The sequence below is a fragment of the Etheostoma spectabile genome, chromosome 23 (genome assembly GCF_008692095.1).
Source record: "Etheostoma spectabile isolate EspeVRDwgs_2016 chromosome 23, UIUC_Espe_1.0, whole genome shotgun sequence".
NCBI lineage: Eukaryota > Metazoa > Chordata > Actinopteri > Perciformes > Percidae > Etheostoma > Etheostoma spectabile.
Window position 1 is genome coordinate 20,123,081 of NC_045755.1, and position 27,251 is coordinate 20,150,331.

Here is a 27,251-nt window from a genome sequence, read left to right on the forward strand (position 1 = left end):
CATTTTAAGGTACCAGAAACTAGTTTCATGGAGAAAAGGACATGATGAAAGAAATTAAACGGAGCAGGAGTAAAGATCATACTGGAGTGTTGTGAAATTGACAGATCGGGTGAAAGTGGACAAGGCAGAAGATGCTCAGGCAGCTTCCTAATGAGGACTGATGAGAAAATCTGACATACTGGACACTTCTTAGTCCAGTAGATGACAGTGTAGTGCAACGATAGGAATATAATGAATCCATTGTATTTCTATGATGGAAACACTGTCATGTAGTTGCAGTGTTCGGCCAGCAGGGGCGCTACACGGACAAGTGTGCGTCTGAAGCCCCAGTAATGTTTACGTTGGCTGGAGTCAACTGAACAACTCAACAGGGTTATCAACTGTCCGGGATGCTGGTAGATAAACGCAGTCGAAGGATATTATTGAATCAAGAGTAACCGTCAAGGTAGGTTGATATATGAACAAAAGGTTTAAATGCAATTGTCTACGTCAGGCTAAACGTTAGCAGTAGCGAAAGTTGGCAGTTGGTTAGCATCGTGCTAGCAGGCCGCAGAGCCTCGGGTTTTCTTGGCCGGCGGAGCGGGACCGAGGAGCCGCGAGGAGGCGGCGGTCCGCTAACGAGTTTACGGTAAAAAACAAAAGATTTGAGCACATTTTATGACGCTTGAGAACATTAAATTCACAGCTTTTTAAGGGCAAACACTACAGGCTAAAACATAAGTTTTCAATTGAGAGGTTTTGGGCTATTTTGCTACCATAACATGTCTTCTTTCAGACTAGTTGGCGCCAGTGTGTGTAATTTTGGATTACTCCTAAATTTACCAGAAGTTAGCATTAGATTAGCAATGCTTCATTTGAGGATTTAAACATGACATAAAAACTTGCAATACTAAAACACAATTGTCTTAATGTGCTTTAGCTACCTAAGTTGTATTGTAACGTTACGTGTTGGATGTAGGTTGTACTGGACAGTTAACTATTTTAGCTAGCAACCTAAAAACGTGGCGAAATTGTATTTTAGTTTTAATTTGTACAAGCCTTTGACTCTTAATATGTCAACAAAAGCAAACAATAACTGTGAATCTGGCTTTATCCCAAATTCACGTTTATGTTCTGGAAATGCATGCAAAATATTGCATGTTTCAAAAGAATTAATTTTAATATTTTAACCTTAAATATCATAAAACTTGTAATACAAAAATATTTTAATGTAAGTAGCTAATCAACTGGGTAAGTTGCATGGTGATTTGTGTGTTAAACTAACTATTCTGTCTGTTTTGGTATTTAATTTGAGGGTTACTTATGCAAATACTTTAATATAAGTAACTAATCAACTGGGTAAGTTGCATGGTGATATATGTGAGTTAAACTAACTGTTCTGGCTGTTTTGGTATTTAATTTGAGGTGATTTTTTATATTTTACCTTGTTTTAACTTACAATATATTTACACTGAGGTCTGTGTTTTTAGCCTCCAAGCTAATATACAGGAGTAGGTTAATAATGTTAACGCTGCCCTGTTTTGGTTTGTTTTTTAGGCAGAGATGCAATGTTTTGCATTTTAACGGTTACTCGTGGTTTTCGTATTGTTATAAGAGTGAGCAAAGTCAGTTTTAACCTTTTTAAAATAGATACACAGCAGACAAATACAAATAGCATCCACAGACTGACTGTGAAAGCAAAGTAACACGTTTAACTGTCTTTAAGTCCCGTTTGAACCATAGACCGTTAATATTAACAATAATAATAATAATAATAATACAAATATTAAACAGTCTATGGTTTGGTTTGAACTAGCTACAGTTTCTGCAGATTAACACGCCATTGATGTACGTGAACTTTTTACTTAGTGTATCCTGATCATGACGTTTGTAAAAGAGTTAAGCCTGTCTTCATCAGGTCTGTGACGTAGACAGAGAGACAGAGAGAGAGAGACAGAGACAGAGAGACAGACGCGGGACATGTCCGGGCATATTTTCTCAGCACGTGTTGGTGTTGTAATGGGCCGCTGCTCAGCTGCTGTGTCATGCCGTTCGTCAGCTGCAGGTGAACGAGTCATTTACCAAGACACTATGGAGCAGATTACCACATTTTACTGCTGTTCATATTTACCCTCATTTTACATTACATTGGGAAAATGTATTGTTTGGATTCACTCAACATAACAGAAAGCTTTTATTCTGAGTGTTACACGATAAATCTAGTTATTATTTTAACCAAATAGTAGAAAGTTTTTGAAAAAGAAGCCAAGCTTTTTTGAGCTTGCTGCTAATATTAAACAATACAGTGTTTCCATTTCTACTTGTACAAAAAAAAAAAAAAACAGCTGTTAGATCACATGAGCTCTGTAAGCTTTACAAAATATTCCTATGAAGTGTTTTGCTTGTTGTTTGTTTTTTCTTTTCTTTTTCTTCAGTAACCTCCTGGCCCTTTTAGAACATAGACTTTTAAGATGTACAGAAGATGTTCTTTTCTACTGTATGTCCATATTCTTCCATAAAATTTGAATTGAAAAAAAAACAAACAAAAAACACGAGTCATTTACAAAACGTAGAAAGCTGCCCAGACATATTCACAGTTAGAGGGGCACGCAGGGCTGAACAAGGCTGACCAGCATGGGTTGAGACTGGGCATGTCATCCCTAGTTCTTTTAAAAAAAACAACAACATATTTTTACATTTTGGAAAACTTGTCTATTTGCCTCATCTTAATCTTGCACAGCTTATATGAAAAATGTCCACTTATTGTTATTTCCCAAAGCCTCAGATATGTTCTGTCCACAACTCAAAAGATCTTCGGTTTACTGTCACAGAGGTGTGAAGAAACTAGAAAATATTCACATGTAACAAGCTGGAATCAGAATTTTTACTTTTTGTCCTTAAAAAAAATACTCAATCCAATTAACAAAATTAGTTGGCGATAAATAATTGATTTAATATTTGCATCTCTCTGTATTTATGCAGAGATTTCATTCTGCCGTATTTTATTTAACTCTCGTGTTGTCTTCCCGTCAAAATTGAAAATCAACACTTTTGATTTATTTTTTCAATGTGTGTCTCTTTTTTTGACGTTTTCAAAACTACATAACTAACTTTTTAACTTTAGTTTCACAGTTTTTAATTTTTTTAAAGTCAATAAATCTCAATTTTAGGAAAGTTGTTGATGCTTTTTCTTGATGTTTTTGTCTTTTTTTCAACACTTGACGGGTATCTTCAATGTTTTTCACTTTTTTGATTTTTTTCAACACTACGTAACACTAACTTATTAACTTTAGTTTTACAGTTATTTTTGGAATTCATGGTCAATAAACCTAATTTATAGGAAATCATACCTAATGTTTGAGTTAGAAAAGCAGAAATTAGGAATTATTGAGACTAAAATTAAAGGAATGGATGTTGATGATAATCACAGACTGGAATATGTCAACTTTTACTCAATACTATTTCAACAACACTTCACTTTGTTTTACAATGCTATAAAATAGAATAAGACCCAAAATTAATGAAAGTAGAGATTTGTACTTGGCAAAGAGCGTTGGAATCAATCATGTTATTTTGGGGAATTGATATAGGACAATGGGTCACTTTGACCCGAGGACAACATGAGGGTTAAAGATTATTTTTTGGGGCATTTTTAGGCCTTTATCGACAAGGCAGCAGAAGACATGAAAGGGGAGGGGGGGGGGGATGACATGCAGCAAAGGGCCGCAGGTCGAACCAGGGTCTGCTGTGTTGAGGAGTAAACCTCTCTCTCTATATATATATATATATTATATATATATATATATATATATATGCGCCTGCTCTACCAATTGAGCAATCTGGGCGCCCAATTCTGCCATATTTTAGTTGGTAATTTGGATTTTTAACTCATATTTTTATTACAGCCTGAATATATTTTAATCTTAATTTCTTCTTTTAGAATAAAGCTTGTTTACATATGTGATTTGAGTCTGTCACGTAGAGTTGTTCTGATACCGATACTAGTTTTCGTAAATGCCTCCGTTAACTCCTAAACTCCCGGTATTGCTATCTGGTCTCTGTATGTATTTCTTCAAGGGTTCGTGGTAAAGGGGGGGGGGGGGGTCTTTATTCTTCCCACACATACGTTTAAAACATATTTAAAATCTTTTGGGTGGGATGAATTTAATTTGATAGGCGGCCGTGGGACGGACGACAACGTGGGAATATTAAACCAGATTGGATTTTTATCCACTTCCTCGTTTTCCTTAAAGCCGGAGCACAGTCGTGCTGAGGAAGCATACTCTCATCAGGCCAGAGTCACATTCATGATTTAGCCCGGTTGGGCCTGGTTACCATTGGTTAGTTAGTGGTTACCTACATTTTGACAGATGAGTCATCCTGGACTAGTCCTGGCATGTCTCTACACAGAGCTGTGTGATTAAATCAGCTGTTACGCTCAGTTTCAACATGAACATACAACACACTGCAGCTGACTCAGCCCTGACTGGCCTTGTTTGGCACTGATAGGCCCAGCCAGGCTAGGCCAGGCACACTAGGCTGGTCTAGTCCTGACATGTCTGAGCAGGTCTATAAGAAGCTGCAGCTCTGATCCACTCTGACTGCACTTTATTTTTACGTTGCACAAGATGGCCTGCTGATTCTTCTACTCTGTACATACTGGTAAGACTTTTAATTAATCTGATTCATATCCAAAACTAAGGATGCAACTAATGAGTGTTTTCATACTTGATTAAACTGTTGATTATTTTCTGGATTTGTCTATTAGTTGTTTGGTGTCTAAAATGTCAGAAAATGGTGAAAAATGTGGACCAAAGCCCAAGATGACGTCCTCAAATGTCTTGTTTTGTCCACAACTCAAAGATATCTAGTTTACTGTCACAGAGGAGAGAAGAAACTACAACATATTCACATTTAAGAAGCTGGAATAAGATTTTTTTTTCTTCCTAGTAAATGACTCAAACTGATTAAATAATTTAAATAGTTGGCAATTAATTTAATAGGTGACAACTAATTGATTAATCTTTGCAACTCTTTACAAAACCACTGTGTACATGACGCATAGCTATATACTGGAAAGACTGATTGATAACTGACAAATAACTCTTAACTGTTCCCTCATGACTTATTGTTTTACACATTTTTGTTGTAAATTAGTGATCCAAAAAGAAATTAATTACTGTACGTTTTACACAAGTGGGAGAGTTTTTTTCAGGGGTCATGCATGTTAGTGGAGCACAGTTCAACTTTTCAATCATTTGTGTCAGAAATAATCCGGGGCAAAGGGCAAAATACCCCCAAATAAAGGCATTTGATTCATAAAACGCAGTCAAGGTGGACAAAGATTGTAATTGCGTTTGTACTTTAGGGGTGTGACAATACACTGATCTGTATGGATATCAATTAATATTATTAATTTAAAGTGAGATAATCAATACTTATTGTCATCTTAAAGATGCACCTTTTATTTTGAAATTCTCACTTCATATTCTTCATTAAATAGCTCTGTTAAATTAAATGAATTTGTCAAATCATATTTTAGTTTTGTAAATATTTATAAATGTTAAATGGTCTTATGTATCGTTTTGTCTTGGTCGCAGGGCTCTGAATTAAACCATATTCAAATTGTATCTTGGCATATGTGATTTAGTCATATCAGTAAATATTGTATCGTAATCAAATGTGTGATTTACACCTAATGTTTAAAACATCGGGGTTTAAAATCGCCCAAAATTGCTCTGAGAAAAATGCTAATCTGTCACGCTAAAAAACGGCTAATGTCAGCTACACACAGTCACTGGTTACACATCTATCTGCCATTTGCTAACATTAGCAACCTTGTCTTGGAAAATAGAATTAAATTCAGTTTCCTGAAGAACCAAAATAGCCTCTCGGATATAAAAAGCCTTTAACATCCGAGACGTCGCACACTTAAACTCGAAGTGCGGTTGTCGTGACGGTGGATTGCGCTGCAGGAGTTTGAGTCTCTACTGCTAGCTACAGCAGATGAAAAGCTCAACCTCTCACAGCTCATTGGCAGCAGTATTCAGATTCTTTACTTAAGTAAAATACTACTACCACTCTGTTAAAATACTCTGGTAAAAGTCCTGCATTGAAAATTTTACTTAAGTAAAAGTATGTAAGTAACATAAGAAATATGTGCTTAAAGTACTCAACGCAAAAAACTCCTCCCACTTTAGAAACTGGAAACAGTCCAAACTGTTTAATGGTTGGTTGTTTTACTTGTACAGGTTGTTATGTTGTTGGCTAGTTTAATTTATAATAAAACATTGTATTTTATGAACTACATGTGTTTTGCTTGCAAAAATCTTAACTTGTAAAGGAAATAGTAGCTAAAGCTGTCGTGATGAATGTAGTGGAGTAAAAACTACAATATGTCTCTCTGAAATATGAAATGAGTAGAAGTAGAAAGTCGCACAAAAAGACTCAAGTTAAGTACAAGTACCTCAAATTTGTACTTGAGTAAATGTACTTAGTTGCATTCCACCGCTGCTCATTGCTTAATCCATTCATTCATCCATTCATCTTCTACTGCTTGTCACCCATAACATGTTTGTGTGCAGGAACCATCTGCTTCACAATGTCGGCTGACAGGGAGCTCAACATCGGCGCTGATGACGACAGACTAGTAAGAACAACTAGTTAACTAACTTAACTCTTACTTACCTAACTCTTCACTGACTAACGTGTGTGTGACACACCTTTTTTACCCGTTTGTGTGTTTAGGTCCGACCGAAGGCAGAGTTCCACGCGTTGCTGCAACACGCAGGAGCCGCTAAAGATGTTTTCACCATAAAGGAGGTACAGTGTCCACAGCTTCTTCATGTTTTTAACTAAATCCAACTGAATAACCGTCGTTATGTTGTTATGTTATACTATGTATGTATGTTATACTATACTACTGTTTTATTATGCAAGACTGTTATATTACATAATGTACAGTCTTGCATAATAAAACAGTAGTATAGTATAACATACATACATACATAGTATAACATAACAACATAACAAAGAAACCTTTTACAGGTCAGAGTTTGAAGGGAAAGTTTCTCTGTAGACTCATGGTTTCTGATAAAACATGTCTGTTTGTCTCGCTACTAAAATAGACCATTTCTACATAGAATCATGGAACAACTTCTTCTACTTTAAATCAAGTTCCCTGTACCTTGTCTTTTTCCTTTCATTCGGGTGGCTGTAGCTCGTTTAGCGTGATGGAGGTGTGTCAGGGGCTGATTAGCTGTTGTCCGTACAGTCTGGTGTTTGCATGTCTCCCATGATGCATTTGTGATGGTCACTCCTGCAGGTGATGTTCTACCTGGGCCAGTACATCATGCAGAAGCAGCTGTATGACCAGAAGCAGCAGCACATCGTCCACTGCTCCCAGGATGCACTGGGGCGGGTGCTGGGAGTCGACAGCTTCTCTGTTAAAGAGCCACGGTGAGAGAGAGAGAGAGAGAGAGAGAGAGAGGAAGTTGATGATTAATCGGGTTATTTAGATTCATCGTCACTGTTTTTGTTCTATTCTGAAATGACAACCGACAGTTTCCTAAGGGGAAGTTTCTATTAGTAATGTGAAGCATTGTATTTTATACTTTACACATTAAAAAACCCAAACCCATTTATAAGATGAACCCTTTTAATACTCCCCAGAGTAAATTCAGGTGTTTCTGCATCACAAAGACAGAAATAAGTACAGATAAAGAGAAAATAGAAATATAAAATATACAAGAGCAGTTGATTTTAAAAGTACAAGGCAAGCAGCACATAGATACTTAACGTTTGTGATGTTGTACATTTATGTAATAAAACAGTAGTATAGTAAAATATATATATATATATCTGGTGTGATGCAGGCTTTGCCAGTGAGGTAACTAAAGTATTTGCATGTTTCAGAGTTCTGTTTGCTATGATCACCAAGAACCTGGTGGCTGTGAAGAACCAAGGTAGGACTGCTCTTCTTTCTCTTTGGCTGAATCCAAATGTCCGGACTTCACCCTTTTCTGACTTTATTTAGGGCCGAGTGCTATCCAGATCTACCCTTCATTAAGTCCACATAGGCTAGGCTCGCCGTGGTAGTCGGGTGTACTCTGATTACATTTCTCGCCCAGCACCCCCACCGTCATTTTGCCTTTTACTGTATAGAAGGAGAACCAATTTTGTTCATTTAGTTCAGCAGCCCTGTGAAAGTGTCAGTGTAGCAGGAGTCAGATTCCACGCATCACCCGACGAGACAGGGCGGAGGAGTTGGTGTTAAATTGAAAAGCAAAAGTGCAGAGTCCGAACATATTGTTTTAAAATGGATTATCAGTGGGTTCTCTTCCACATTCACTTGCGCTTTTGCAAAGAAAATAGACCACAGACTAGATCTCGAGCCAACTGTGGAGCTCCTTGTCTGAATACATTAAGCAATAAATTAATAATAGTTGAATCTAATGAAAACTACAGACTTAGCAACTTAATATGCATAGAAACGAGAGAAGTCTTAAGTCCTTTGTTACATCTTTATTTTGTCCCCACGTGGCCTAGCCACTCGCAAACTTGACGTAATGATGAACATGTCACTGTACATGTGTCTTAAGGGTGCACATTTGGTTTCAGTCCTTTTCTTTTCCTCTGTCTTTTTCTTCAGCTCCTCATCCTGTTTCTCCCCATGTATTATATTTTTTAAACCTGGTGATGGTGAACAGTTGAGAAGAATTTCCTCATTTCCGTTGCATTATGGTCATTGGTTCACCCTCACCTCACATATTTCTACTTGTCTTAGCTCCCCCTTCTTCTCTTTTTTCAGCTCCTTATCATTTGCTGCTCAGACAAAACTAAACGTGTCTTCTTGCTCTCGCTCAGATTCACCGCCAAGCTTGAGTGAAGCACACAGCGACAGCCAGACAGACGGAGGGACAGAGGTAAGACACAGTCTCATAACACGGCTGGGAACCTTTGACAGTGTGTTGCAGTTAATGAAAAGTAGTTTGGGTGCTTAGAAGACATGCTTGTGGTATTTGACGACAACCGAAGTCGGGAACAGCAGCAAAATGATGGGATCCTGGTAGTCTGTCATTTTGTCCTGCACTGAAAAGAAAGTGAAAACAAAAACACACAAACCTGTTAGTCTGGTGTACAAGAAATACATTACAATATTTTAAAACATGACTACAAAATGGAAGACTGAAATTTTGTTTGTGCTTTGAGGAGGCGGATTCAGAAAGTCGCTCTTCATCGCCAGACAGGAGGGGACGGCGGCGGAGGAGGAGGAGGAGCAGCTGCAGGAGCAGTGACCCAGGTGAGTGTCTCCTCTGAGGTGCCACCCACCCATTAGACCAGTGCTTCTCAATTATTTTCTGTTGCGCCCCCCCTAGCAAGAAGAAAACTATTCGCGCCCCCCCACTCCCCACCGTGACTATCCATCTCTGCATAACGTTTGGCAATATTCAGCACGTTGTCACTGAAAAAACTCTAGCGGCTTATCGGCGTGATTGGGGTGTAACGTATTTAAGTGACGCTCAAATTTATTTGGCTTCATGCTGTCCGCTGCGAGCATTTTTAGACACAGCAAACACACAGCACGCACACACACACAGCACACACACAGCACACACACCGGTCTTTCCTCTTCTCCAACTCTAGTCACAGTGAAGCCAAGCGCTAAACACGCTTTTTCGTATTTCCTTGTCTTAGCTTTCCGGTGACTTTTGTCTCATTATCTTTGTCTCTCTCCGGTTCTCTTTTCATCCCTGTTAAAACGTTTCCATGTCGGGGGTTGTTACGTTGAATAACGGAGGCTACAGACAGAACGCAGCCGGAGCTTTCTGTTGACTCAACACCGCTAACCGAGGCAGACCTGTTGTCTTGTAAGTCGTAAAACGTTGCTCTGTCGCAAACGTGACAGAAGTAACTGTAGTGGATGCGCAATTACACTTTATACTAGTACGGCCAAAAAAAAGGCCTGTTCCCCAGGGTCACACGCGCCCCCCCAGGTAACGCACCACGCCCCCTTTGGGGGGCGCGCCCCACTATTTGAGAAGCACTGCATTAGACCCATCAGAGTTCACAAACTAAACCTGCGATACTAAACCCCCCCCCCCCCCCCCCCGATCCCTCCTCAGGGCCCTCCGAAAGTCTAGCGGGGGATGAAGATAATTCGGAGGAGGAGGAAGAGGGAGGGAGGAAGAGGAGAAGGTCTGACAGCTACTCCCTGACCTTTGATGACAGTCTGTCGTGGTGCGTGATTGGTGGACTGGAAAGTGTACGGGACAGACACAGCAGCCAATCATCCGACTCCCACAGCACTGTGAGTATCTCTCTCTCTCTCACTGACTCACTCACTCACTCACTCACACTCACAAACACACACACACCACACACACTTCTTTTGTTATAGGGCTGCAAAGATTAATTGATTAGTTGTCAATTATGAAATTAATCGGTAACTATTTTGACAGTTTGATCGTTGAGTAATCTGTTAAAAGAAATTCCATCTTTTTAAATGGGAATTTTTTCTAATTTCTACTCTCATCTGTGACACTAGACTAAATATCTTTGAGTTGTTGACAAAACGAGACATTTGAGGACGTCATATTGGGCTTTTTTAACCATATCCTGACATTTCATAAACCAAACAATTAATTGAGAAATGACAATGAAAACAAATGCTCGTTGCAGCCCTATTTTGTTGATGTAGTATTGTTGTATTGGTTCATAAAAGTGTGTGTGTGTGTGTCTCTCTCTCTCTCTCTCTCTCTCTCTCTCTCCTCTAGTCTGTGAGGTCAGAGGTCACGGTCGCAGACTCGGACAGCGATAACTTCAGTGTTGAATTTGAGGTGGAGTCCATCGACTCTGACGACTACAACGAAGATGACGCGTCTCTGTCTGCAGACGACCAGGTAAACAGGCCTCTGAGTCCCTAATACGGATGAAATGGTATGAAGATGTAACCTCACGCTTACAGTGATCAATATATCACGGTTTTCGGTATTATCGCGTTATTTTTAAGTGGGTTCAATATGTCCATAAAGCACTGATAGGCCGAAACAAGCTGAAATTATATTATACAAAAATATAGGCAATGGGCTTGTAAAAATATTTACAACTCCAACATGAAGTAAACTATGAAGTTGGATGTGGATCTAAAATATAAGCAAATAATAATTCGACTTTCTATGAACTTTATTTACCAAAGCAGGATATATGAAACAATACTAAGAATTACATTTATTTCTCTGTAATAATTAACATGTAACATCACATGTGGCTCCTGGTGTGTTTACTGGCGATTGCACGTCGCTAGCAAACCCGACCTGAGTATCAACACATGGCTGCATAAGTAATATTAAACACTCTGCACATCTATCACAATCTATCAGCAATAAGAAACACAGAAACAGCAGTAAAGCTACAGAATAGTTTCTAATAGTGAGCGCAGTGCGCCTGCAGCTGGGAAGGATTAAACACAGGCTTTCCTCAACGTGGTAATACAGCGATAATAAGGATATTTTAAATAAAAAGGATAACTGTTACCGTCAACATTTCTACCGTTACATCCCCAAAGAATAGGTCTGGTGACGTACCGAATCTTTTCAGTGTCAACAAATCGGATGAAAAGACCACAGCCAACAATAAAGAATTCACTAACAAGTATCGTCTGTCTAGGTATACGAGGTCACCATATTTGAAGAAGAGGACTCCTTCGATGAAGACACAGAGATCACTGAAGCTGTGAGTACACACACGCACACACACAGTACTGCAGGTCTAACTGTGTGTGTTCCTCTCTCTCTCCACACACACACACACCACACAAACACACAACCGCAGGTCTACCTGTGTGTGTTCCCCACACACACGCACACACACAGTACTGCAGTCTAACTGTGTGTGTGTTCCTCTCTCTCACACACACACACAACACACACAACGCAGTCTACCTGTGTGTGTTCCCCACCACACACACACACACACACACCACAACCGCAGGTCTAACTGTGTTGTTCCTCTCTCTCTCTCTCTCACACACACACACACACACACACACACACACACCACACACACACACCACACACACACACACACACACACAACACACACCGCAGGTCTACCTGTGTGTGTTCCCCACACACACCACACACACAGTACTGCAGGTCTAACTGTGTGTGTGTTCCTCTCTCACACACACACACACACAACCGCAGGTCTACCTGTGTGTTGTTCCCCACACACCACACACACACACACACACACACACACACACCGAGGTCTAACTGTGTGTGTTCCTCTCTCTCACACACACACACACACACACACACACACACACACACACACACACACACACACCACACACACACACACACACACACACACACACACACACACACAACACACACACACACCGCAGGTCTAACTGTGTGTGTCCCTCTCTCAGGACTACTGGCGCTGTTCGAAGTGTGACGAGGTGAACCCACCTCTCCCCAGAAACTGTCTTCGCTGCTGGGCCCTGCGCCAGGATTGGCTGTCGGAGGTGTCCGCCTCCTCCAGTCCGAAAGTCCTACCTCCAAAGCCAACCGACCAATCAGCAGCCAAAGAAGCTCCAGGTAGGGGGAGGGGACACTGCTCTGGGGGGGGGGGGGGACACAAACTATAATGTGAAAACTGTACACACCTAATGCTACAAGAATTGATATTCAACAACAACAAGTATTAAAAGTATTTTTTTTAAATTTAAGGCCATAAAATGTCTACATTTTGAGATGCTTAGAGAAATTACATTGTAAAAATGTCTTCTTCACAAACTACTAACGATTGATTGTTTGGTTGGTTGATTGATTGATTGATTGATTGATTGATTGATGTGTCCCCTGAAGGTTCTGATGTCGAGGACAACGAAGGAGTCGACGTTCCAGACGGGAAAAGAGCGAAAACTCCTCTCCTGTCTCAGAGCCTGTCTGACGCCCCCTCGTCTGCACCCAACTCTCAGGATCCCCTCTCGTCCTCGCAGCCTTCGTCCTCCTCGACGGTCTGGACTCCCGAGTCCCAGCCCTCCTCGTCCTCCTACTCCTCCATGGACTCCCAGGAGCTCCTGCCGTCTTCCCCCACCAGTCCTCCTCCTCCCCCCCCAGCCCCCGAGCTGGAGCGCAGCGTGTCGGCCGAGTGGCGGCTGCCGGACTCGTGCCTGGACCCCTGTCTCATCTGTCAGTCCCGGCCGAAGAACGGCTGCATTGTCCACGGACGAACGGGACACCTGATGTCCTGCTACGTCTGCGCCAGGAAGCTGAAGAAGAGGAACAAGCTGTGTCCGGTCTGCAGGCTGCCCATCCAGTCGGTCGTCCTCACCTACATCAGCTGAGACCAGAGGTGGGTAGTAACGAGTTACATTTACTCCGTTACATTTACTTGAGTAAGTTTTTGAAAAAATTGTACTTCTAGGAGTAGTTTTAAATCACTATACTTTTACTTTTACTTGAGTAGATTAGTGAAAAATAAACTGTACTCTTACTCCGCTACATTAGGCTCCAATGAGCTCGTTACTCGTTACTACGCGTCATTGTTTTTACCCCCGCGTACGTCTCATTTTGTTTTATTTTGACAGAGAGAGAGAGAGTCTTCCGCTGAACGTGACTATGCTTAACCAATCACACGTCGTTGTGCAGTCACGTGGCCATACTCGTTTCAGCAGCGGGACCATAGACCGTTAATATGGGACAGGTTAGCTTTACACTCGTAGCAAAGCAAAGAAACAGCAGCTACGTTTTGCGGTGTGTTCAGGGTCTACCAAAACAAACGGACATGTCAGCGTTCAACAACTCAACATCTAACCTGAGGAGACGTAGCGGTGGTTTTAGTTTTTGCTGTGGAGAGGTGGATGTTTGTCTTTTAGGTCACATACAGTATGTTTTACACATGCAGTATCCATCCAAATTGATGTGACAAGTCTCTCAAGTAAGCTATTTTGTAATTAATAATTTATTTATTGATTGGATGAACTATAATTTGCCTAAAGATAATTATTTTTATCTTTGTCGGTCTGATTGATGCTTGTGTTAAGAAATAAATCAGACGTTACTCACATTTACTCACTACTTGAGTAGTTTTTTCGTCAAGTACTTTTTTACTTTTACTCAAGTAATTATTTGGATGACTACTTTTACTTTTACTTGAGTCATATTATTCTGAAGTAACAGTACTTTTACTTGAGTACAATTTTTGGCTACTCTACCCACCTCTGGCTGAGACACCCGGTCTGTCCTCACCTACATCAGCTGAGACACCCAGTCTGTCCTCACCTACCTCAGCTGAGACACCCAGTCTGTCCTTACCCTCGGTCTATCCTCACCTACATCAGCTGAGACACCCAGTCTGTCCTTACCCTCGGTCTATCCTCACCTACCTCAGCTGAGACACCCAGTCTATCCTCACCTACCTCAGCTGAGACACCCAGTCTATCCTCACCTACATCAGCTGAGACACCCAGTCTGTCCTTACCCTCGGTCTATCCTCACCTACATCAGCTGAGACACCCAGTCTGTCCTCACCTACCTCAGCTGAGACACCCAGTCTATCCTCACCTACCTCAGCTGAGACACCCAGTCTATCCTCACCTACCTCAGCTGAGACACCCAGTCTGTCCTCACCTACCTCAGCTGAGACACCCAGTCTGTCCTTACCCTCGGTCTATCCTCACCTACCTCAGCTGAGACACCCAGTCTGTCGTCACCCTTGGTCTATCCTCACCTACCTCAGCTGAGACACCCAGTCTGTCCTCATCTACATCAGCTGAGACACCCAGTCTGTCCTCACCTACCTCAGCTGAGATACCCAGTCTGTCCTCACCCTCGGACTGTCCTCACCTACATCAGCTGAGACACCCAGTCTGTCCTCACCCTCGGACTGTCCACACCTACCTCAGCTGAGACACCCAGTCTGTCCTCACCTACCTCAGCTGAGATACCCAGTCTGTCCTCACCCTCGGACGGTCCTCACCTACATCAGCTGAGACACCCAGTCTGTCCTCACCCTCGGACTGTCCACACCTACCTCAGCTGAGACACCCAGTCTGTCCTCACCCTCGGTCTATCCTCACCTACCTCAGCTGAGACACCCAGTCTGTCCTCACCCTCGGTCTATCCTCACCTACCTCAGCTGAGACACCCAGTCTGTCCTCACCTACCTCAGCTGAGACACCCAGTCTGTCCTCACCCTCAGTCTGTCCTCACCTACATCAGCTGAGACACCCAGTCTGTCCTCACCTACCTCAGCTGAGACACCTAGTCTGTCCTCACCCTTGGTCTTTCCTCACCTACCTCAGCTGAGACACCCAGTCTGTCCTCACCTACCTCAGCTGAGACTCCCAGTTTGTCCTTACCCTTGGTCTGTCCTCACCTACCTCAGCTGAGACACCCAGTCTGTCCTCACCTACCTTAGCTGAGACACCCAGTCTGTCCTCACCATACAGCCGGCACATGTAGGACTCTTTGTCTCTGGTGAGACTTCAGTTCAGTTATTTCCCAGCAGACTTTGGATAATTAAGAGTTCAGTTTCAAGTTTTTGTTTCACTTCTCTGCTTCTGTCCATCAACACATGTTCACACTTATTTGTCTCCTAGTCTCTTTTCGGGGACCTGGTATTTTTTTCCCCATTTCCAACAAACCCTGTGAAAAGACCAAAAGCAACAACGTATAGCTGAAACAGTCGAATTATTTGCCTTTTTTCCTAATTTTAAATCGTTCTATTATTGTAAGACAATGGTGAAAAATGCCAAGTATATGTATGAAAATCTAAAAGATATAATTTAATTTAAAGTGGTGTAAAACGGGAGAAAGCATCAAAATATATTTTTTGATTCACTACATGTCATTTTAGCTTGAAAAATTATTCAAGCAAAACGGGAGCATGTAGTGCACTTGTTGGGAACTATTTTCAGCGGCGGAGTAATCCACGTTTTTCGGGCAGCAGGACGGTGCAGGGCTTTGGACACCTGGTAGCATCAGGACATGGGTAGTTATTTCATGGGACATGTTGACAACAAGATGACTTATCCTTTAAATGACACTTAAACCTAAATGTCAATGAAATTATTTGTCTTTTTTGCCTGTTTCAGCTCCTCAACCTTCCTGTCAGAAGAGATGTAAGATGTTTCATCTGGGTCCATGACAGCGATGCTCGGCAAAATGCTATCATTTAAAAGTGAGCAAATACATCTTCAAAAAAATAATTACATCATCTTTTCATCTGGGTTTTGGGTAAAAAAGCCAAATCAAGACCCCCTCCTCCTCCCCCCCCCCCCCCCCCCCAAAAAAAAAAAAGTTGGATTGTTCCTTTTAAGATCTGCCCTAACATCTGTAACGCTGTTTTTACTTTTTTTTATTTTATGGGTCTATAATTTCCTTAGACATTTCCTACAAAGAATTCTCTAATTTGATAATAATTACAGGGAAAATAGCAATTTCCTGGAAAGAAAATGCAAATTTTACTCCCTAAAATGAACACAACAAAACATTATTTATTATAATACCCACTCATTAAAAAACTGTTTTGTCTATTTTCCAAAGAAATAAGTAAATTAAGAAATAATTCAGAAACAATGGACCCATGAAATAATTAATGCTTTAACTTTAATTTTACAGGTCTGTGATTTCCTTTCATTGAAAGTTTACTGGAAATAAATATGTAATTTGGTTATTGTAGTAAATTAGACATTTCCTTGAAACCTTTATTCATTATTAGAAATACATTTTATTCACATGTTTGCCTTGCACTGACTGACATTCTCCATCAGTTATAACGGCACCAAATCTCTATTTTCATATTTCTAATATAGTAGAATTACATCGTTGTTTCCAGAAAATCTTCCAAAGAAAATAAGGAAATTATAAACTTAAGTGTTACCCAACATTTGAATTATTTATTGTTTATTTAAGATGCATGTGTGTATATATCTATACATATACATATATTTAAACAGACCTTTTCTACGAGCTCTTTAAATAATAAGATGAATATGTGAGATTGATATTTTCTGTTTAGGTTTTTCTGTGAACTGAATAAAAGTTTAACTTCTTCATGAGCTTATGAGTTATTTGTTTGGAGAGAACACACAGACCGAGATATTATATACGACAATATGAGACATTATTATTACAGAAGAAAACATGCGTATAATATTCTGGTTTTTGCCTTTATTCCGAAAAAGACGATATTCTGACTAAACTGTTTACACAACTAATGAAAGTAAATATTCCACTAATATTACTCAATTCAACTCAAAGGCCAACGATTCGATTCTGAACCGATGTTTCATTAATTTTGTCACTTTATTTAACTAAACATTTACAATCTCCAATTGTAATCTGAATATCTGGCAGAAATATCGCAAAATAAACCCCCCAAAAAATTGTTTACACAAATAATTCAGCCGTAGTTTTGGATGAGAAACATAAAAAAGTATAAAAGGTCGGTGCTAGGGTTGCACTATACTGACAGAATGTGATATTGCGATATGGATTATGGATTTAGTGATATCGATATTAATTTTGATATCATTAAACATATGCATAATTATTACATTTAGTATGGGAAAACGTCGAAATAGATTAATAACAAATAAAACAAGGTTTATTTCAACTGACGGTCATTTTAAACTGGTACAACCTGAATAAATAAATAAATATTTAAATAAATAAAGACTGACCGTTGTACAGTATAAAATAAATAAATAAATATATAAATAAAGACTGACCATGTCTACAGGGCATGTACTGGTTGTACAGATAAAATATATAAATAAATGAATAAATAACAACCAGGTCTACAGGACATGTACTGATTATACAGTTAAAAATATATAAATGTATAAATAACCATGTCTACAGGACATGTTGTACTGATTATACAGTTAAAAATTATAAATGTATAAATAAATAACCAGGTCTACAGGACATGTTGTACTGATTATACAGTTAAAAATATATAAATGTATAAATAAATAACCAGGTCTACAGGACATGTTGTACTGATTATACAGTTAAAAATATATAAATGTATAAATAAATAACCATGTCTACAGGACATGTTGTACTAGTTGTACAGTATAAAATAATAAATACACATAAATAACAACCAGGTCCACAGGAGATGTTGTACTGGTTGTACAGTATAAAATAATAAATACACATAAATAACAACCAGGTCCACAGGAGATGTTGTACTGGTTGTACAGTATAAAATATATAAATGTATACATAAATAACAACCAGGTCTACACGACATGTTGTACTGGTTGTACAGTATAAAATATATAAATGTATACATAAATAACAACCAGGTCCACAGGAGATGTTGTACTGGTTGTACTGGTTGTACAGTATAAAATAATAAATAAATAAATAACAACCAGGTCTACAGGAGATGTTGTACTGGTTGTACTGGTTGTACAGTATAAAATAATAAATAAATAAATAACAACCAGGTCTACAGGAGATGTTGTACTGGTTGTGCAGTATAAAATAAATAAACAAATAAAGAGCATGTCTACAGAACAGGACATATTAGAAACAATAAAAACTAGAACTGCACGCAGTTTCAACGGGGTCCAAGCCTCCCCAGCGACCCGGGGAGCGCGCCAATCACTACCCCGCTGCGAGGACCGCCTCGGGAGCGGGCCCAGATGGCATCCGTCAAATTTTGTAAAATTCGGACGAGCGGTTCATGAGAAATACACTTTGTTTGTATATGTAGCGCCCCCTAGTGGCCAATGTTTTTCAAATTTGGTACAGAGCCTCGGAGGGTCATACCAAAGGATACTGGAAAGTTTGGCTTTGATAGCATTTATCTTGGCCAAGATATGGCAAAGTTGGTGTTTTTTATAGCTAGTTACACAAATTTGTTTGCGTGTAACACGCACAATTTTTATCTATAAATAATCTTTATGCAAACATTTGTCAGGTGGGTCTGGAGATAGTATGTGCCAAGTGTGGTGCCGATCCATTGCACGGTCTCGGAGGAGTTCGAAAAAGTAGGTTTTCGATAAATCGCGATTTTTCACGCATAAAAGTCTAGGCGGAAGTGGGCGTGGCCTATATCACGAGATTCAGTAGGATCCAGGGAACGCGTGGATGTAAGGTTTTTAAATATCCGATGTACGGTTTGGGAGTTATAGAGCCAAACGCGTTTTTCTCTGCTACAGCGCCACCTAGTGGTAGAAGTGGGTCATTTTTTTTGGGGCTGAGGTCTTTGCGGACTTTCGGACCAGTCCTGAAAACGGCGCGTCGCCACCATGTACGGTTCAGGCTGCAGCACCAGGTTTATGCGGAGAAGAAAAATGGAAAGTAAGAATAAGAAGAAGAAGAAGAAACCGTACGAAAACAATAGGGTTCCACAGCCCTGCTGTGTGAACTGCAGAGGTGGGTAGAGTAGCCAAAAATTGTACTTGAGTAAAAGTAAAAAAGTACTTGATGAAAAAACTACTCGAGTAGTGAGTAACTGTTGAGTAACGTCTGATTTATTTCTTAACACAAGCATCAATCAGACAGACAAAAATACAAAATAATCATCTTTAGGCAAATTATAGTTCATCCAATCAATAAAATAAATTGAAATTAATTTATTAATTACAAAATAGCTTACTTGAGAGACTTGTCACATCAAATTTGGATGGATACTGCATGTGTAAAACATACTGTATGTGACCTAAAAGACAAACATCCACCTCTCCACAGCAAAAACTACAACCACCGCTACGTCTCCTCAGGTTAGAGGTTGAGTTGTTGAACGCTCACATGTCCGTTTGTTTTGGTTGACCCTGAACACACCGCAAAACGTAAATGTAAACGTGCTGTATTTGTATAGCGCTTTTCCAGTCTTAACAACTGCTAAAAGCGCTTTTACATCTACAGGAAACATTCACCATTCACACACATTCATACACTGTGGCCGGGGCTGCCGTACAAGGTGCCACCTGCTCATCAGATACACATTCAGACACATTCACACTCCGATGCGCAGCACCGGGGGCAACTCGGGGTTCAGTGTCTTGCCCAAGGACACTTCGACAATGACTGCAGGGGCGGGGATCGAACCACCAACCTTCCAATTGGCAGGCAACCGCTCTACCACTGAGCCACAGCCGCCCCGTAGCTGCTGTTTCTTTGCTTTGCTACGACTGTTAAGCTAACCTGTCCCGCTGCTGAAACGAGTATGGCCACGTGACTGCACAACGACGTGTGATTGGTTAAGCACAGTCGCGTTCAGCGGAAGACTCTCTCTCTCTGTCAAAAAACATTAAAATGAGACGTACGCGGGGGTAAAAACAACGACGCGTAGTAACGAGTAACGAGCTCATTGCAGCCTAATGTAGCGGAGTAAGAGTACAGTTTATTCTTCACTAATCTACTCAAGTAAAAGTAAAAGTATAGTGATTTAAAACTACTCCTAGAAGTACAATTTTTTCAAAAACTTACTCAAGTAAATGTAACGGAGTAAATGTAACTCGTTACTTGCGTATCGCCTTGCGATTACCGCGGTGCACGCATCCTCGGGCTTGGACCCCTAATAAAAACATATTGCAATAGCGATATAGATACATATCGTGCACCCCTATAGTTTTGGACATGGATCAGAGTAATTAGAGGTCTTACCAGACTCTACAGAGCGGACCAGCAGCGGTCCGTCTCGTGCTGAGTCATCTCGGGCTTCAGGAAACCCTGATCCACGTTTTACTGACCAAACAAACAATCGATTAATCTGGAAAATACCGGAAAAGAGAAAATAATTGTTGAGTCATAGATCCAAACCACCACTAAAGTATGAAGTGCCATAAGATGAAAATACTCCAGTAAAAAAACAACTATACTCTAATTTGTTGAGTTGAGAAATGAAGTACATCATGAGATTATACACTGATATTATAGTTAACATTTATTAAACACTGTCAAAATGTCTTCCACCTGCACATTATGTAACAATGATATATAACATTAATAATTAATCAATACTGGCCTTTTCTGGAGAGAGAGCTCTACACACTTGATGTATAAAATGTGAACTTGGGGGCATTTATATTGTCTATTTGAATTAATATTAAAGCAATAAAACAGCTTGTGCAATTCACATTTTATATGAAATATTAAAAAAACTTGATTGTGATCTTGTGATTGGTTAATAACAGACTTTTTGTCCCTCCCTCCCATCATGTTTTAGCCTGTATTTGCTTCCTTTTTTGGCCAATTAGCACCATTAAAAGAACACCGAATTAGCTAATAGGAGGTCCTGTTTCCAACGCACCCATGGGTGCACAGACACCCATCACTGGTTTCATCTGATACAGAAGAAAACTTAAAAATGTGAAGATTTTCAGGCAAGTTCTGCAGCGCCTTATTTCTTTAATTTTGAGTCAAAAGACCTCCGCCAGTAATAAATGCATCTACAGCTCTCCTAAATTTGGTTGATAACAGCCTTCCCCCCCCCCCCCCCCCCCATCATGGCCTGTATTTGTTATCAGTTTGGCTAATTGACACCACTAAACCTATGCCGAATTAACCGTTAATAGTTTCTGTTTACATTGTACCCATAACTGTACAGACAACTCTAACTGGATGACTTTTAGGCTACTGAAAAGTCGTTAAACTTGCGATGATTCTCAGGCAAGTTCTGCAGCGCCTATTTACCTTTTTGATTTCTAAACGGATTTAGGGATGTTTATTCGGGATGGATATCAGAAATAATTGTATCCTGGCTCAGTGAAAGTCACGCTGAATCTAAAAATATGTGTATCATGTATGCAGACTGAATTATGAGTCCTATAAATACCTCTACTGTCTCCATGAGCTGTCCCTCCAGCGCACCAGGCCGTGTTGATTGAGCGGACCAATCAGCGGTGAAACTACAACCAATGACTTCCGGTGTTTTTAGAGCACCTGTCCCTTTCTAAAGACACGTTCCTCCCTCTTGTTCATTAATCATGTGATCGGCTTCTCTGATATTTGTCTTAACTGCAACTTTCCCATCGGAACCCTTGATGTTGTGTTGAATGTGAAGCAGTTCTTCATGAAGAACACAGAGAGGCAGTGTGGTCATATTTCTCTACATGACGTGTTATTATCTGGATGATAATCGGACATATCAGATTTAAAAAGGTGGTAACAGTCATGCTTTACTGGAGTAAAAACTACTGCTTATCACATTAAAATACAGTTAATTGTAGCAGTTTGGTAACAGTTAATTGTAGCAGTTTATGTTGTGTTTAATACGCGAACCTTAAGCTCCCATGGCATGAAAATGTCACTTATGGTTTTTAACATTAATATCGTCCACCCAGCATGCTCATGGCCCCAGTTGGTTAGAATGGTGATAGGGTAACCGAGCCCTGGGTATCCTGCTCAGAGAACAGGAAGCTCAGATGGCCGATCTGGAATCTTCCCTATGAGGTCATAAGGCAAGGTTACTCCCTTTCCTGCTTTGGTCCACCAGAGAATTTGGCCTTAGAGACTTCAGATACAGTATTAGGGACCACTAAGGTCTATATAAAAGAGACTTCAGATACAGTATTAGGGGACCACTAAGGTCTATATAAAGAGACTTCAGATACAGTATTAGGGGACCACTAAGGTCTATATAAAAGAGACTTCAGATACAGTATCAGGGACCACTAAGGTCTATATATAAAGAGACTCAGATACAGTATCAGGGACCACTAAGGTCTATATAAAAGAGACTCCAGATACAGTATCAGGGACCACTAAGGTCTACAGCACCATGTCATGGGAACTTTAAAGACAAAGCATGCAGTACAAATAAACACAGAAATAAATGAAATACTTACCAAACTGCCAAGAGGTTTTGGTGAAATATCTTCTTAGTCCACAACAGGAGGAGGACTCTACAGAAAAAGCTAAACCAGGGTTAGTTAGTGTTTTATTGGCTGAAATCCTTCCCATTAGCCCGGTCCCAGCTGGGAGCTGGACTCCAGGGTTCTGCAGTTTTCTGTGTGAGCCCATCTCCTCTGAATGATGAACAGGGGTCTGCTCTGGGAGTAAGACCCTGTGGAGGCTGTGTGTCCTCGCCTCAGGCCGCCTGACGTATTTCAACAGGTTTCTGCTGTCAAACATCCAGGAGACACGTCTTCTAATGCACGGAGGATAAAGAGTTAAACCTGATGAACCCACTGGAGATCTTTGGTCTCTCAGGGAGACGGAGCATCAACGTCCCCGTCATTCACAAACACTCATCTCTACTTTGCAGACCGCCTACATATTGAAGACAGGAATTCAGTTTTTAGTCTTTAAGAAGACGCAACCAACCGATTTAAATTCAGAATTTCTTGCATTTGTGATTTTTCATAGATTTTAGTTATGTTCCCGTACCCTATATACCGAGTTTAGCGAGGCTGCTGTTGTTTTACAATATTTCTATTATTATTCTTGAATCATGCTCCGGAAGTTTTACAGGATAAAGAAATAATGAACACTGGCTAAAATAAATGAATTTTTTAAAACTAAAATGATCTACAGAAAAATAACCGACACCAAAACATCAAGAGAAGACCACTTTCCATTTGTATAAACATCTTTTATTGGATATTTGGACTTTCTAGATCTGTATTTCTCTTCCTCAGTCCCCGATTTGGGCTCCAAGACCAGTTGGGTTCCTGGTTCCTGGTTCCTGGTGGTGCTGCTTCGGTTTTTGTTTTCTAAAGTCTACACTCGGTCCAGTCCATCCAAAACCATTTGGTTTCCTCCAATGATGTTTACAAGAATAAACAATGGGAAAGTTGCATTTGATGTACAAACTGTTATACAATGGTATAAACTCACCGAACCCTTATGATGTTTGGTCAGAACATCAGAACCAGGGGGCCCGGTCCCCGTCTAACACCCAAAACCTCAGGAAACACCACACTCCACTTTTACACCCCTAAAACCCTGAGATCCTTAAATAGCGGACTAAAGAATCTACTCAGACTGAAGGTTCAGGTCCCTGTGCTGATCCCTCATCCAGTCATTACACATCACCCTTTACCTGAACTAAACATGACATGTGCCCCACCCTATATATAGCTATAGATACATATAGATATCTATATATATCTATATCTATATATATATCTATATATATATATATATATAGATATAGATATGATTTTGATCTATATATACACACACAGTATATACCTGACACTAAAGTTGAAACTTATTTATTGAATGTATTTTTGGTTGATAAAACGATAAAATGTCCATTTTGTCTTTGTAGAGATTTTAAAACCTTTACCAGCGGCAACAGTACAACTTCGCCCTCTTTAAGATACTTTTAGCCCCTTTTGTCATTGTGATCTTCCAGAACCATCTTTAAGAACCAGACACATTCAGTAAATCTACTAGAAATGTCTTAAATGCCTAGAGACGCCTGTTTCCGCTTCAAATTTACTTTCAGTTCTTCTCTTTAAGGCACTCGCCGGTGTCAAAAACAAGCCGGTGTTGGTGGATATGGATACTATATGTGACTATAACTACATGATATACTATATTTGCAGAGTGAGAAGAGATCGAGCTACATGGAGAAGGAATTAAAGATCTAAACAGCAAATGAGGCTCTGAGGAGCTGGTGAAAGCACCCGAAAACAACCTCCCAAAACTGTTTCATATTTTACATATGGCCGAATTATTTAATGCAAAATAGTTGGTTCCCGTTATTTCTGGCTACGCTCAAACACACAACTCAAACAACAGCCCAAGCCTCGGCAATTACACCCACTACAACAACACAAGATGGTTATTAGGCACCAAAGTGGCGTCCAGAAACCAACTTCTGAGTGTGAAAGGCCCCTAAGAAAGTTTAGGAGGAGTTTAAAAAAAAAAAAGGAAACAATAAGCTAAGATGTGTTTATTTCAGGGGATGTATGAGGAGGTTATGTAGCGCCAACGTTGTGTAAATTCCTAAGGAGTTTGAGACATGAACACAAAGATTACAGTAAGGTCGTATGGATTCAGGATTTAAAGATGCAGTTTGTTAATGATAAAAAACGGTGTTCATCATCCAACTTTCAAACCGCATGTTTTATCTTTTAATTAACTCGAGTGCTTTATGGGTTATACAGCACCAGAGTCTGGGCTCAGAAGGCAAAGAATAAAACTCATAAATGAGAATATATAATATTATTAATTATATGGTGGTCCTGGTGACTGTGTAGCATGGGAGAAGATAAAGGATTCATTTACACTTTGGTGACTTAAACAGCGCTGAAACCCAGAAACCCCAACCTAGGGAGGGTTTCTGGGTTAAACCCCTCCCTAGGTTGGGGTTTAACCCAGAAAGGTAGGGTTCCTAACCCTAACCCAGGTAGGGTTTCTGGGTTTAACCCCAACCTAGGTAGGGTCTCTGGGTTTAACCCCAACCTAGGTTGGGGTTTAACCCAGAAAGGTAGGGTTCCTAACCCTAACCCAGGTAGGGTTTCTGGGTTTAACCCCAACCTAGGTTGGGGTTTAACCCAGAAAGGTAGGGTTCCTAACCCTAACCCAGGTAGGGTTTCTGGGTTTAACCCCAACCTAGGTAGGGTTTCTGGGTTTAACCCTAACCCAGGTAGGGTTTCTGGGTTAAACCCCAACCTAGGTTGGGGTTTCTGGGTTTAACCCTAACCCAGGTAGGGTTTCTGGGTTTAACCCCAACCTAGGTTGGGGTTTCTGGGTTTAACCCTAACCCAGGTAGGGTTTCTGGGTTTAACCCCAACCCAGGTAAGGTTTCTGGGTTTAACCCCAACTAGGTAGGGTTTCTAGGTTTAACCCTAACCCAGGTAGGGTTTCTGGGTTTAACCCCAACCCAGGTAGGGTTTTTGGGTTTAACCCCAACTAGGTAGTTGGTTTAAGTGCATTTGAACCCAAACCGAACCCGATCCCCTGACCCTAATGTTGCAGATCTTCTAATAACCACAATTCATTTACAGAGTGTTTGTAAGTATAAATGCTCATATATCCTCTAATCAACAGTTGACATTAAACACATTTTAACCCACCCTGCTTTATAAATTAAAAAACTAAAATCCTTGACACGAATGCAGTTTGACAAAATGTTCATGTTTCATCGAGCCAAAATTAAACCTCATTATGAACATAATGACACATTTAATGGGCAGAATAAAGAGGCGCCAATCATCAGGAGGCACACGGCAGCTGCTGCATGACAATTATTCACACAAATGTTCTTTTGTCACGTCTACGCAGAAATAAAAAGGATGCTAGGGAACGAGACAGCCGTGTGTATTTCTTTGTATTTTGATAATAGATCATATTTGAATAATATGGATGATGTCAAAGGCCTGTAAAAAAAAAAATTAAATACAATACGCATAGTAAGATGCATTTCCATGTGTGTGATGCAGATTTTTTTCCACACGTTAAAATCAAATCACAACAAACAAAAAAACAAACGTGACTTGCTTTCACATGAAAAACAACTCAGTTATTAAAGTGCCCACGTTATGATGAAAAAAAAAAAATCACTTTTTCTGGGATTTGGGGGGTTATTTTGTGTCTCTGGTGCTTCCACATCATACACACTTAGAAAAAACACTACCCATGGTGTTTTGAGTGAGATCCGGTTTCTGAATGTCCTCTGATCCGGTTTCTGAATGTCCTCTGATCCGGTTTCTGAATGTCCTCTGTCTTCAGTCTCTAGCCGAGACAAGGCTATCTGTAGCATGCTAGCATGCCAACTCGTTCTCAATGGCAAAACACTGCTACAACACCCACTAGTTGACCATAATCTCCAAAAAAACTACTTCCTGTCCCTGGTCTACTTCCTGTCCCTGTTCTGCAGGTATTCCACAAGTGTCCCTGGTCTAGAAGAAGTCTCCCAGCTGATCCTGCCTTGGACTGACCAAAGCTGGAGAAAGAGTTCTCAGCTGATGGGATCTTACCGAGCTACTGAGCATGTGCAGCTCCCAACAAAGATAGGATAGAAGGGAGATGTCTCACTCTGAAAATAAAACAGAGCCCTAAACACACAGAATGAAAACAGGATCTGCAGCAATTTGTAGTTCATTGTGTGTGTGTGTGTGTGTGTGTGTGTGTGTGTGTGTGTGTGTGTGTGTGTGGTGTGTGTGTGTGTGTGTGTGTGTCTGTGTGTGGTGTCTGTGTGTGTGTGGTGTGTGTGTGTGTGTGTGTGTGTGTGTGTGTGTGTGTGTGTGTGTGTGTGTGTGTGTGTGTGTGTGTCTGTGTGTGTGTGTGTGTGTGTGTGTGTGTGTGTTTGCCCTGCGTGGTGTTTTTTGAAAATAAAAC

At 40.4% G+C, this 27,251-nt stretch overlaps 1 protein-coding gene and 2 long non-coding RNA genes across 3 annotated transcripts; 1 reads left to right on the forward strand and 2 right to left on the reverse strand.

Moving 5' to 3' along the window:
• The first annotated feature begins 299 nt into the window (after positions 1-299).
• mdm2 (MDM2 proto-oncogene) lies at positions 300-17,050 on the forward strand. Its single transcript, XM_032505399.1, has 14 exons — positions 300-445; positions 4,607-4,641; positions 6,564-6,628; positions 6,727-6,801; positions 7,304-7,437; positions 7,894-7,943; positions 8,845-8,903; positions 9,190-9,280; positions 10,104-10,288; positions 10,755-10,880; positions 11,647-11,712; positions 12,416-12,584; positions 12,855-13,344; positions 16,088-17,050. The coding sequence occupies exons 3-13, from the start codon at positions 6,581-6,583 to the stop codon at positions 13,334-13,336; spliced, it is 1,485 nt and encodes a 494-aa protein (XP_032361290.1). The 5' UTR covers positions 300-445; positions 4,607-4,641; positions 6,564-6,580; the 3' UTR covers positions 13,337-13,344; positions 16,088-17,050.
• LOC116673211 (uncharacterized) lies at positions 13,218-15,486 on the reverse strand. Its single transcript, XR_004327785.1, has 6 exons — positions 15,388-15,486; positions 15,187-15,319; positions 15,025-15,153; positions 14,607-14,655; positions 14,490-14,555; positions 13,218-13,323 (listed from the first exon to the last, which is right to left on the reverse strand). It is a non-coding gene; the product is annotated as an uncharacterized LOC116673211 (long non-coding RNA).
• An 8,113-nt stretch (positions 17,051-25,163) lies between the features above and the next one.
• LOC116673271 (uncharacterized) lies at positions 25,164-26,643 on the reverse strand. Its single transcript, XR_004327808.1, has 2 exons — positions 25,877-26,643; positions 25,164-25,238 (listed from the first exon to the last, which is right to left on the reverse strand). It is a non-coding gene; the product is annotated as an uncharacterized LOC116673271 (long non-coding RNA).
• Positions 26,644-27,251: the final 608 nt, after the last annotated feature.